The sequence below is a fragment of the Oxyura jamaicensis genome, chromosome 8 (assembly GCF_011077185.1).
Source record: "Oxyura jamaicensis isolate SHBP4307 breed ruddy duck chromosome 8, BPBGC_Ojam_1.0, whole genome shotgun sequence".
Lineage (NCBI taxonomy): Eukaryota > Metazoa > Chordata > Aves > Anseriformes > Anatidae > Oxyura > Oxyura jamaicensis.
In genome coordinates, this window is record NC_048900.1 from 22,275,503 (window position 1) to 22,289,743 (window position 14,241).

At 38.8% G+C, this 14,241-nt stretch overlaps 1 protein-coding gene across 2 annotated transcripts in view; it reads right to left on the reverse strand.

Moving 5' to 3' along the window:
* The window catches only part of GPBP1L1 (GC-rich promoter binding protein 1 like 1), a 32,808-nt gene that overhangs the window by 8,061 nt on the left and 10,506 nt on the right, over positions 1 to 14,241 (reverse strand). For both annotated transcript variants that reach the window (XM_035332497.1, XM_035332498.1), the window contains exons 2-7: positions 8,219 to 9,130; positions 7,332 to 7,446; positions 5,975 to 6,104; positions 5,332 to 5,615; positions 2,458 to 2,530; positions 1,070 to 1,263 (exon numbers count right to left, since the gene is read on the reverse strand). In XM_035332497.1, coding sequence (XP_035188388.1) covers positions 1,070 to 1,263; positions 2,458 to 2,530; positions 5,332 to 5,615; positions 5,975 to 6,104; positions 7,332 to 7,391 — 741 coding nt within the window. In that variant the 5' untranslated portion in view covers positions 7,392 to 7,446; positions 8,219 to 9,130. The remainder of the gene's footprint in view (positions 1 to 1,069; positions 1,264 to 2,457; positions 2,531 to 5,331; positions 5,616 to 5,974; positions 6,105 to 7,331; positions 7,447 to 8,218; positions 9,131 to 14,241) is intronic.

Below are 14,241 nucleotides of genomic sequence, written 5' to 3' on the forward strand. Positions count from 1 at the left end.
TGAAGCAGAGAGACAATCTGATGGCTTCATCAGAGACAATCTGAGACAATCTGATGGCTTCAACAAACTGTATCTTTGTCTTTTTGTTTCAAAGAGGACTCAAAACATCCAGGCTAAAAATAGCTAAGACTGTATTACACGTATCAACCAAGCTGTACAAACACAAGTAAAAGCCACATTAGGCTCACTGCACTACAGCTCCATCTTATTTAGCTATTCTAAACAAGTACGTACCTAGACTGAAATACTTAATGGGTTGTTTCAGTGAACAGAAAATTCTTACTAACAACCTTTTATAATAGTTTGTGAGAAAAAACTTATGAAAGGGAAAGAAGCTCTAAACTTGCTTTCTCATAGAAAATGTTCTGTTAAACTCTCTCACTTTGCTTTTATCTTTCAAGTGTGTAAAACTATTCTACTCTTATCACAGAAGTTTTTTGTTGGAATGCAGCAGCCAGCATCAGCAATTAACAAATTTTAGTGAGACTGTTCTTTAAAAAGGTGTGCAAATACTCTTGAATATTTGCATACCTTTTTAAAGAACAGTCTCACTAATAATTTTAACTTCTAAAATACCTGGACTATCAACACTCTCTTGCAGTGAAAGAAGGCACCATTACTTTTTGAGGTTGTCTTTAAGGCCCAAGAAATGCCGAATGCTACAGTCTAATCTGATCTTAACCTCAATTGTGTTTTAAACACATAGTATTGTAACCCAATAAATATTTAAGGTAGTCATGTGAACAATTTAAGCACATCTCAGTACACATTCTTATTCTCTAGCATTGCTCATTTTTGTCCAATTAAGATATGGATTTGTCTAATGTATCAGAATGCTGCACACTAAACCAGACATCAGTATAGCCAGAACAGAGATTAGTCCTTTATGTCAACAAAACTAAATGATACTTTTAAACATGGAAAAACTATAGTAATAAACAGGCCTCTATTGTGAAGGCGACTACCCTAGAAACTACTGTATTCCAACACTTATATCTTAGACGGTTGATTCTGATATCAAGAGAGAGGCTTTCATCTCCTTCACTAACTTGGTTGGAAACCCCCGTACCTTGGAAGGAGGAGCTGCAGGTTTAGGAACCAGATTTTTGTAGACACTTGGGACAATGGTGGTGGCTTTGTTGCCATTTGCCAGGTGAGAAACGGGTGATGTAAATGCAGCTGAGAAGGCAGCAGCAGGATCCTCTTTTGAAACCTTTTTGATGACCAGCATCTTGGTAGGTTGCTTGGCACTAGGGGGGTTTTCTGTAAAACAAACAAAAAAACAGGTAAGATTCTGAAATACAAATGTTCTGTTCCATAAGAGGTTCAGGGCACTGCTCCAGCTTCTCCCTCTAAACTTTAGAAACTGCATGTGTCTAATTCTGAGATTGCTATCAGTTGTTCTTTTGTTTCAGCTTTGAGCAGAAAGATAAGGATGTCAAAGTCCATTTTTTTTTCTCTGTTTAACCACAACAGCTCCCTTGACTCTGAAGGGAAAAACCTACAGTGACATCAGCTAACAGCCTTCCACCATACTACAGAAATCAGGACAGATGAGAGCAGTTCTTTGAGCAACCATGGATCAGTTGTTAATTCACTAACAGGAAATATTTTGCATAATTTATACCTTAGAAGATGCAGTGCTTTTGCAAAGAACCCCAATTAATATTTCTCACCAACACGTTTTCAGGAGCAGAGTAATTTAAGTATTAGCATAAACACCTAAAAAATCCACAAACGCTAGTTGTTATTTTTTGAGCAGAACACTAAGTACCTGACAAACTTGTTCTGAGACCAGATTGCATTCCTTTTACAAGTATTTTTTTGTTTGTTTCTTTCTGGTATTTTTATTATTTACAGTGCTTAACCCCACTGATCTAATTACATTCTAATTAGAGATTAACAAACCTGTATTTAGTTGATGGAACTGGTAAGTCATTGCCCCCCCCCCCCCTTTTTTTTTTAAGGCATAGATTCCCATATCATATCACAATTAAAAGCAAACCAGTTCTGAATTTAAAGCAGATAAATCTAAACCAACGAATAATAATAATTTTGTTGTTCTTCTAATGTGAAGATCAACTCAGAAACTGATGTCTACTCCATTCAAATCTGCTCTGCCCTTCAAGCAATGCCTGCATGAAATTTTAACTACAGTAAGACAAAGCACATGCAGACAACTGACTGCCACAAGCATTTTTTTTATGACAAGTACACGTTTAAAGCAGACAAAAAGACCTAGAGATTAGTAACAATTGTGGGAGGAAAACAACAAAGGAGAGAAAGCTGCAAACTGTCTGCTTAAGATTTTAAGATCTTCTCTGAGCAAAAAGCTAGCACTTAAAAATTATTTACAGTTAACAATAGTTTATATATAGGTATTTACAGTTAATAATAGTTGCAACTTGCTGCTTCAGCATGGGCATTCCATATAGCAATGTAAATACCTTTACTTACCCCATACTCCAGACGGTGTCCCTAAAGGTTTGTTCTGGCTGTTGTGTCTTCCAGCTTCTGGATTCAAAGATGGCTGGAAAAAATAAATAAATAAATAAATAAATAAATAATAAAAAAATAATGCAATTGAGTATATTCATTATATTGCATATAACAAAAAAGATTCTGTATTAGTGTAACATGCTTCTAGGAAACCACAGTATAGGTAGATTTCTCTGAACATCTGAATTAGAACAAGAGAGTGCTCTGTCGCAAGACATGTAAAAATCTCAAGTTATTCTCCTTGGCTTCTGCTGTATTTCCAGCAGAACTATCAGCAAGTTTACAATAGGCCCTTCAGTCTTCTACTATGCAATAAACAGATTCCACAAACTTACACGCCCATGAAAGACTTAGGTATTTGATCAGCAGCTCAAGAAATAGAACAGAATCCACATCATCAGTATATGGAGTATCTAGTCTCACCTCCCAAGTATTTTTATACAATAATTCTGTATTAACAGTTCAACCAAAAAAAGAACTACACTAGGCTCCTAAAATAAAGGAATAATAAAAAACCAAATCACATCTTTATAGATAAAAAAGCTAAATGTAAGCTATGTCAAGTTTCAGAGTCCATTTTTCAGGGCAATACTGCATGCAGGCTCAGTGTTCTCCACAGACTTACCTTTGATTCAGTATCAGAACTCAGTGGAACAACTAAGTACGTGTCCCAAGCTCAAAGCAGATACAGAAAATCTAACCATTCAAAGAAAAGTGTTCTTGATTAGCTATTCCTCTTCCCCCGTCCCAAATAACTTCAGTTCAAAATAAAGCCATCTTTCTCTTTTTAATGAATTCTTCATATGTTAGTTACTATGACTACCACATAAGTCTCTAATAATGAGCTTCTGAAAGAGTAGGCATTCCTGTTCTATAAGAGTTAGGAAAAAAATGTTACACCATAGCATAAATTACTGCCTCAGACCCTAGAAATTCCTGTTCCAGTGCTTTGTTTTTCAGTTACAGGTCAGTTTGATAGCAGTGGTGCTCACACTACAGGAGAACTTAGAACAACCGCTTGTTTTGCAGACCTTTCAGGAAAACGTTCCCATTTTGTTGGCCATGAGGCCCTAACAGCTACATGATTAACCACAGAAAACAGTTTCTCCACTATGGCAAAGACAATACAAGAGTTATTTAGTAAAGGCTGCTACCAGACAGTAGGTGCACCCTTAAAAAAAGTGTGGGAATGGGGGAAGTAATTAGAGAAGACACAGAGATGTAGTTGGGAAAAGAGATTTATAAAGACACTAAAAAAGAGAACAAAGGAGGACCACTTAGAAGAATGATTTAGGCTAAGACAGACTACAGCAGCATGGTCACAATCATTACAATAGCTTTCTACATTTCAACAGGCTTTTGACAGTCTGTAAAACCAGCTTATAGAAATCCTGAATTACAGTATTCTTGAGAAATCAGATCAACAGTAATCTACATGTAAGCTTAATCACTGCTCTCCAGGTGTTAACCAACCACCGAGGCAGGCCACCACCACTCCCACAGCAGAAGCAGCTGAACAAGAGTATGCAATTACTCCCCATGCACTCCACTGAAAAACCCAGCAGTTTAAATCCAGCTGGCTTCTGTAGCAATTTAAGTGGAGTCACTAAATTCTGGCCTGAAGCAGCTATGTTTTCACTCGAAATATGACTCCAACTCCTAACCTTCCAAACCGAAGTGGTAGCATCAAAATGGCCATGATAATTTTAGCTTTAAACAGCCTTCCAGAAATAAAAGCTGAGTAAGAGAGCAAAAAGCTCAAGATGATAAACACAAGCGTGCACACTATCACCAGAACTCTCAGTCCTGGAGACAGCAATGGCTTTAGCACTGAAGACTAAGTCAGAGGAATCACATTAAGTGGAGGGACTGACTTACCAGAACTTTACAGATAATGTCGACCTTATTACAATGATCAAGAGGAGCCTTGAGAAAGTGAGAAACAAGATGCACAAAATGCATGATCTGGTAACAATAAAATCTTCATCAAAATAAGATAAAAAAACTAAATTGGAAAAAGTAGAACTGGTGCTTCCGTCCTAAAGCATAAATATTAAGAAATGCACATGGCAGGAATAAAAGCCACATGTCTGAGGACAGTTTAGCAAAACTATGAAAACTAAAGTTGTTCCAGTAAAAACAGAACCAGGATAAATGAGACTATTGTAACTGACAGTACCAGGTAAATCGGAATACTGGAGAAAGAAGAAGGTTGATGAACTGTAGATATCAATGGAAGAAACAGCTGAAGAAATACTGATCCACAGATTTACAGAGAGGTACAAAAAAAAAATTCTGACAAGAAAATATGATTCCATATGACTCCAGACAGATGATTGCAAAGGTCTGGGCACATGTCATGAAAGCATGGGGTAGTTATCTTGTACACCAAATATGTACCAGAATGCAGAAGAAAGGAACAGAAGTTAGACTGAAGATAAGCTGAATAGATGTACTTAGGACCAAAAAAAGGCTTTGAAAGCAAAGCCACAAAGGAAATACAGCTACTGTTCTTGTAGCAGATCAAACTGTCACCTTTTGAGCACTGAAGATCTGACTTGTGAGGTACAATGCTGTCTTCAGTTAATAACCATTTAGCAAAAAGTAACAACATGCCAAAACCCATAATCCAACAAGGTCATCGAGTCTCCAGGACTCTGGGTATCAATTATCATCCTGCAAGTACTGGAATCACTGTTAAAACCTGTAGTGATCTGAAACATGGAATGGAATGCAACTCTAGATCCTTGCCACCTATCAATGCTAATAAAAATGAGATTTGAAAAGCTACTTCTCACAGCTGCCACTTGTAGTGAGAAGCTACACACTTACAAAGTCTTCTTCCTCAAATTGTAACTGCTCTTTGTCTTCCTTCTTCTCTTCCCTGGCTTCAACAGGCAGCTTTTCTTGAAAGGCGGAACTTTTCCGAGAATGGAAGTTGCCATTCCAGTGGCGATGAACTCCAGTTCCTCCTCCACCACGCTGGTTCACACCATCATGGCCCCGTGAAGGACCATGCCAGCCAGGCTGACTGCCAGAAAGCCCAACATGAGCTCCTTTAGAAACACCAGAATCTACAGAATCATGGCGGAGAAGGGAGGGCTGATGCCAGCAGTCTAAACAAAAGGAGATAAGTATGCAAATAAAAAAAAGTCAACACTGTATGCAGAATACTGGAAATAACAGGCTGTTTTTCTTGTTACATCAGTGTTTACTAAGTAACTACGAGGCCAAACTTAATAAACTGTGTGATTATCTCAAAAATAAACCAAGCTACACAAGGCATACACAGCTACCACAGAAACCCCATAAGGCCTGGGCACATGGCATGAGAGAAGAGAATAGCACAAGTTTCTTACAGGATGTTTTGAAAAGGTGCATTTTGGGAAAATGTTTATATTCTGCAGAGTTCTTATTTCCATAGAATACTCCAGAATGTTTGCTCTCAGATTACATTCCAATCCATTCTACTCACCTCCTGCAGTTCGGAGGGGCCCGTTATTGAAAAATCCATCAGAAGAGTTGTGTCTCCTACGGCTCACCCCAAAGCGTCCCTCTCCCCGTGGAAGATGCTCTCCATGTTTCTCAAAGGTGGCTGCAGGGGACTGCAGAAAGACGAAGGTTATGTAATAAAACTCTCCTTAGGGCTATCCAGGAGCCTGTGTGTCCCACAGTGATGTTTTGTCAACTGAAGAAAACCAGCCCCAGACCCACACTCCTGTGCTTTTAGTACAGCATCCATACCCGCATTGTCTAGCCAATGACATCAACAGTCACCTGAACCTCACCAGAACAGCACACAACTCCACATAGCCTACAAAGAATCAGAGAGAACCTAATACAATAATCTCACCAGCCCTCCTTGCAAATACATACTTTCTGCAGAGTTCATTTAAGAAACTATGTTACAGAAGTGCTCATTCACTCACTCCCCCTAAAGTCAAAAGAACAGACAGTAACGGAAGACCTTATCAGTCTGACTAAAATTCAGAAATAGTCAAGCTAGAGCACTTCTGTGCTGAAATGACAAAGACTCTGTATAAGACATTAATATTTCTAGGGTTAAAATTCCAGAGAATTTATTACTCTTCACTTCCTCTCATTCATAAAAAATGCAGGGCCTCATTTTAAACCATGCAAACATCCTGAAGTTACTTTTGTCTCCTTGTATTTAAGCATAGAGATGAAAGCTGTATTTTTACTGAATATTGGTCAACATGATCTGGTTTGCCACTAAAGTATTTTTAAATACTGCCATATGAAAGTAATGCAAGTTTTTTTTTTTTTTTTTTTAATTTATAAAAAGTTCTAAAACAGACTTCCTGGGCCAACCTTAGCTTCTTCTGAAAACATTTTTAGAAAGAAGGTGCCTTAATTTTAAAGTTGTAAAAAACTAGTAAGTATTTCTGAATTTGGAGTTAGAGACCAAGGGTTTTGTCAATGCACTACACAGCTAAGGCAATATTATTTTCATAAATCAAAACCAAAGAATTATATCCTGAGTTATAAGTGGCAGCTCAAGACTTGACCACCACAGATTAGGGGACACTTTAATTATTTTCTATTTGGGATTCCATTCAAGTCTCTGCATAAAGACACTGAACTACTTTTATGTCTGCATGCAACAGATCTTTCCTCCTCTGAAATAAAAGAAATTTGTTGAAACAAAAACAATAAAAATCATTTTCACCTTTATGTTTCCAAAAGCCTTTCTTAAAAACACCAAAGAAGTTAAAATGAAATATTTGAAGTTCAAAGAAAAAACACTGGGGCAATTTTTTGCCCTTTTTAAACTCTCATAGCTATAAGAACAAGTGATCACTATTAGTTACCTTGGTTGACTGTGGTGTTGAGAAGTTAAGCCAGGCAGGAACAAAGTCATGCTGCGCCATTTAGGTCCAGTGTCTCCCTTCAATAAAATGAGGCATCAAACCTCATGGCCAGGATCTGTAAATGAAAAGAACATTCCCTGACTTATCTTTATCAAACTGAAATAATCATACAAATTAATTCCCAAAGCCTGGTCTATATTACCAGGAGGGGAAAAGCACTGTAGTTGTTTACACTAACATTTTTTTCCTGCTTTATTCCCCTGACCAGATAGTAACTTGAACATTCCCAGTTAGCTCCTATTTACAATTCCATTCTAAAAACACACCTATGAAATCCATGATAGGATAGGCCTGGAGATGGAAAAAAAACAGAACAAAAAGCATACATAAGCCATACAATGCACCGAACCAAGACATGCCCGAATTTGGGGTACCTTCCTTCATTGCTATTTGTTTCATAATCTACAAAGGAGCAATCACCACAGTTTATTCCAGAGGTTGTAAATTAAATACGACCAAACCAACGATGATATTAGAGATACTGAAAGCATATCAGAGACCTGAGAGACAACCATATGCCAGTTCCTGCACTCCCCAACTTAAAGACCACAAGTCAGTTGAAAGACCTGTATCTTAATGCAAGGTGAACTGAAGACCAGCAGATTTCTCAGTGAGCAACATGAAACCAAATTGTTCTTTTCAACTTGTCATAGCAATTTCCACTAGTCAAGGCAGTAAGAATTCCATTACTACTCGATATAATGGAATTCTGCCTTTTTGTGGAAGGTTCTTCAGCTTTCCTTTTTGCTTTATTTGTTCATGGATGAATTAAAGTTGAAAATTCAATACCGTATAAGCAAGGAAAAAAAGTACATACGATCACTCACCCAGAGTTTGGCCTCTGCAGTCCAATGTCCTCACTTTCTTCTCTGCTTCACTGACCTTCTGGTTCCTTTCTTCTCCAGTATACTGTAAGGCCAGCCTTGAGGCAATAGTGCGTCTCGAAGCAGAGCACGAGAGGCCGCACTTCGTGCCAACTGTGCCCTTCACCCCCTCAGCTGCTCATTTTAATCTCTTTTTGCACTCTCACTACAAAAAAATACCTAAGAAGGTAATTTGTATTTAAAAAAAGCCACGACCACGTTCACCTCATTAAATATTCTCTAGTCGTGGTACTACAGAAGCCAGCTTTTACATTAGAAAAAGGTTTGTCAGGTCTGTATGACAACATTCAGAACCACGCCATCATTAATACTGAACAGATACACCCAACTCTGCTGGATAGTTCATGGTCCGTAGGTCAATCTGAACACTCTAGAAAAAGGACCACGTTATAGAAAAACGTTTGCCCCAAATGCTGAGATCTAAACACGAAGCATCTGACCAAGCGCTCTTAAAAGATAATCTTCATTTTTATCAGATAAATTTTCTAAAAAAAAGGTATATAGATTTTTTTTCTTTTTAAAAAAACGAATGGTAGGATATACTCTGGACTTCACGTAGCTTGGTTAATACTCCGCAGAACTAAGCACTACTTGATGTAAAGCTCAAGAGCAGGCACAGATGTTTATATCCCCGTTTTTCACCATTTACATGCTGAGACATAGGTCACAAGAACAGAAAAATGCCAGGACTAAAAAGAATCTCTTCTACTCTTTTTTTTTTTTCTTTTTGTAGACTGGGTGCTGCTTTTAAAAGGAAACAAATTATTCCACAAGAGCTTCTTGTTCTACAGTGGAGAGTTCACTTCTGGGTCATAGTCCTCTTCCATCAAAGAGGTAAGACAGGAACTGTAGTCACTATAAGAAAACACAACAAAAACACCATCAATACAAGTAACAGAAACATGACAAAGTATGATGAGAGAAAAACAGAAGGAGAAACAGAGCAGCTGTAGCGCGAGTGTAAAAGCTTTCTGATCTCCAGTCACAACCAAAACTGAAATCTAGCCATATAAAACTAAATCACCTACAAGTTTGTCTTGGATGTCTCAAGAGGACACTGAAGTGCTAAGACAGGATAGGAAACCTTGGTACACAGTCTCGAAGTCAGTCTCACAAACTATCAATTTATTTAATAAAATCCCTAATATTTGTAACAGTGCCTTGCCGGAAAGTCTAAAGAAGCAAAACCAGTATCTGTAAGGAAAGCGAAGAACGGATGCATCGGCTAGGACTAGAGATCCATCCAGCCTCTTTCTAAATAGCAGAAGGAACAGATACTCGGGTCCAACTCATCCTTTCCGTGTCACACACGGCATTATGCCCTGTCATTCTTCTCCCAAAGCTGAAACGCTAGCCTACTCTTGCTCCCTTGAACAGATGCTATTCCATAATTTAACTAATGCTTGTCATCTTTCTCCATATCATTGAACTCAACCATTTTGTGACGGTAGGCTTTTATGCAAGGTTCAAGATACAGGCAGACTGCAAATTTCTAACAGAACACCTCAAAACAGCAAAGCTTTTTTCCTTTCTTATTAGAGGGGTCCCACAACAATCCTAGTACCTGCCCGCAAGTAAAACAATTTGTCTCAAACCCCCGCCTTTGGTTTCCCATTTTCAAAACCAAAGGGCACGTCTACCATCTCCCGCCCCTCGGCCACCAAGGCTGACACCGCAGTCATTCTGTGATTTTGTGTCTAAGTTCCTTTAATATTCTTTAATGAATGCCACATGGCACTAGCAATTTTTTACTGTCGATTATTCTGAATCTCTAAACATCAGTTTGAGGCAATCCAACTTCTCTGTAAGGTGAGCCTCCAGACTGGGAAATTCCACGAGCTGCTCTGTCGAAAATATCACCACCACCACCACCAATAAAAAATGCTTTTTCTTGCTGTGGTCTCTTTATCCTCCAACCACCTTATCAAGTCCAGCTAACCCTGATAGGTTTACTGCTCCTAAAACATCTGAGAGGTTCTGTTGCTGTTTTTATGCCATCAGACATTTCTCAGGATCCTTTCAGGCATGCCTTATATGCCTTAATATTTGACTTGTCAAGCTTGTTTTCCTTGTTTGGATGTGGTTCCGTTCTTTGAACAATTTTGGTTTTCCCTGCACTTGCTATGCCATTCTTCACTCTGCTAAGCATGCTTTTTTTTTTTTTGGTTCAAGTTTAAGACTTGTTTGATAGAAGCTCAAAATAAACATGCACAGGTGATACTGTAAGAATCATCACCTTTTATCCTCACCCTCGTATCATTTTTTCTTTCTGGAAATAGATGTTACTGTCGTGTAGGAGAGTTTGGAAAAGGGAAAGATTTTGGCACTTTAGATGTGAGCCACAATCACATTTCTGGAAGCAGAATGGGAACAAGAAGCCTTACAACCCCTACACAGTACCAGCAGAGATGAAGAAAGATGACGTGTGGCCATACGCAATGCTGACCTGGAAGCTTTCTGAACATCACATCTAATACCACAAGCTAGTAAGTGTCACAACACTGCCAACAACAGAAGTGCTAACCTCTCAAGACATTACATGAATGGGTAATTTTTCAGTGTACAGGGCTGTGTGAAACACACCTGCTGCAGACACCACAATTCTCCTACCATGCTGACCTCAGCACAGGTACAGAGCTCCTTCAGATGTGACCTTCTGAGGCTGCTACCAAACGTTTCAGTAGTAAGCAGAAGAAAACAGGGACACGGGCAATGCAGAGTTGGATATATTTAAATAAGATTAATCACTGCACCCTCTGACTAAATATGCTTTTCAGAACAAACTGCAGAGCAATTAAGCTCTGTCAAGCTACTGACAGAGGAAAGTCATATCATTAAGATGTTGATTTAATGAACCTCCTTCATTTAAAGGTGCCTAAGTAAACGTACATCACAGAATTGCAATTTGAAGTAAGAACTAGGTCAAAATACACAACAAAAATAAAACCACCATAGAAGTACAATGCCTAGGATCCCCTTCACAAAAAAAAAAGTTCAGATACTTTTCAGAAATGGAAAAGGAAAGCGTACCAGCAGTTGGCAAAACCTGTGTTTTTGTATCTCAGCACAGTCAAACCAGGGTGAAACTCCATGCAAAAATTCCCACCACCAATGTATAAGATTCAGGCCTCTTAACCTGCTATTTTGATATCCTTAGGATTATCAGTGCCCAGGGCAGTTCATTAAGGAGCAACATCTTAACATGCACGTAGACAGCCTGGTGCAACTTGCAGACACGGTACGTCGGGCTGCTGTCTACGGTTATAAGCCTCATGCCTCCAGCTCCCACAGACAGGCGCTGATCAATCAGAAAACTTGACACTTGTTAAAGGAATAACCTCCACATTTTCTCAAACCCTTTATCAAGTGTTTTGGTACTTCTATAACTTTTGATATAACTTTTACTCGGAAACAATCTCACTTGTGGGCGTTGCAGTTACTGGGAGGCTTAAGAAAATCTGCATAGAAGTTGCTGCAGATTGAAGCAAGATGCTTCATCTCCACCCATTTCTCTTCAAGTAGCACACAGAAGACATGCTTCAGATAGAAACTTCAAAGTTGTGTCTTGAGCCCTTCCAAAGTTGTGTTTTCTGGCATGAGCCGAGGCACTGACGGCTGTATGCCAATAACAGCCTGTAGATGGCTCCTTATTCCAACAAACTGCTTGTCAGTCATCATCTTCCCTTGCATGTAATAACACTAAAAGAATAAGGTATGTGACATTAAAATGCCATGTTTTCTTTTTGTTAAAACAAAAACTTGCTGTAAATACTACTGCTGCTACATTTTTGCCTCCAGGATTAGCCCACGTGCTAGATTTCCCAGCCTCCTCACACGCACTGAACCCTGGCCAACCTACCAACAGACCACTTTTATAACCTACCATATAACTGACATCAGCTGTATCAGAAAATAATAACGGCAAGACCCAAAGTCTATCAATAACCTTCTCTGATAGCAACTTACAGTAAATTCTTAAGAAAGAATTGCAAGGACAAGCACGAATAGCAACAGAGGTTCCAGCATACTTTCTGCATTCTGCAGAATTTTAAGGCAGTTTGTATTATAGTTAATTATCGGTCAGGGCCAATTTGTCGAATTGTTTTTTAAACACGTTTATATATTTTTGTCTCCCAAATGAGGGGACAGAGTTTAATTGGACTTTATGCAAATGTCACTGTGAGGTGATAAAAACGTCACTCTCACACTGGACACTCTTGTGTTACCCACGTACCTGAACACTCCACATTCACTTTTTCAAGATATTTCTGACTTTTATATATGACATACATACACATCAAGTCATTTCTATTCCAAGCTAAGTCAGACTACTTGTGGAAACTTTCTGAACATCTCTCATCATCCCCGCTAACCTTTACCATATCTTTTAGATACAGGTCACCAAAACTGCATAAAATGTTCAAGACCTAGGATTTAAACACTGGCAAAATTCTGCATTTTTTATCCTTTCTTCCTAATAACTAGTATTGTTTCTCTTTTTGCCTACACGCAGAACTGAAATGACCTTTGCCAACCATTCAGTGATGAATACTGCACAGATTCCTCACAGTACATATGGGTCTGCCTCTCTTTGATCACACACGTGAACACGTGTGGAATAAACACAAACTCTGAAGGCTGAGCTCCCAAACCTTCCCATGCTGCATTTATGGTTCAGCCAATCTGGTCTTCAATTGCTTCACGATGGAAAACAGCAAGGCCAAAGATCATCCCCAGTAGCCGCTCCCAGTTCCAAGCAAAGAAATCAAACAAAGGTGCTCATCAATGCAAATTTAATCCATTCTTACTCTCTCTTGCTGTTTGATTTTGAATTATTTCTGGAAATACAAAGCAGAAAATGAGAATATCACTAAATGAGACACGTTATAAAGCCATACCTCTTCTCAGAACAATTAAACCTGCTGTAATAAGCTTTGGTGAAGAAAAAAAGTTGTCTATCAAGCTCCCCAAAATATTCTTTCATTGATCGTAAGACAAATTTCTGACAAGTAATATAAGTACATAAAATATTTAACTCTGTATTAGCACTTGGCTTCTGCTTGCTAACACTTTTAATTCATCTTTTTAAAAACCATTTAAGTGATCTATTTCCACTTGTTGCACCTAAAGTGTTCCATCTATTTTTTTCATAGCAACATCTTTTCCTGCTTTTGTTGCTACAAAGCTACCACCACTGTAGTGCAAAATCAATGAACATTATCAGATGCTTTTTTATATAACAAAATTTCACTGTGTATTTGTCTAAATAAATATTAGAAGCTTAACATGAAAATTGGAACATACAGACATATTCAATTTAAAAGCGACACAAAGATGATGGTAAGGAAACACACATTAAGGTCAAAACCATCCTCTAACACACCATTCATAAAGTGCTCTTGTTTTAATCCTTCTGTTAACTTTCACTTCACTCCTAACACGGGTACGACCAGAGTTAATCTGGGTACCAGAGAGTTTCTGAAGCTTTGATTCTCAAGCTGAGCCTTCCATATACACCTGGCTGTATGAACCAAGGAGGCTGTGCCATGACCTATACCAACCAGAACGTAAGGCAGGAGAAACAAGCTAATCAGAAATGGATGATGTTCCTAAACCCTAAGAAAATGCACAGATCAGCCTGATTAGCGGCATGTTGTTCTTACTGCTTCCTCTTCCATCTCCTGCCTTGGCCCACAAAGTAATTGCCCACTGGGAAGCAAGAGCAGCCCTGAGTGGCTGGACAGACACGGGGTCTCCTGCTGCACCGCACCATCCTAGTGTGCACCCTCTGAACAGGGATGCCCTGAATCAGTGCTTTGAACCTTTGCTCACACTGCATGTTTGGGCACACATCACATTTCAGCGCACATTTCCGAAACAGACAAGTTTGACTGCATGTTTTTTCTGCCTCCGTGTTCCCTGCAAACCTCCTCGGGTCCCCCTTCAGCTCTGCTATCCACAGAGAA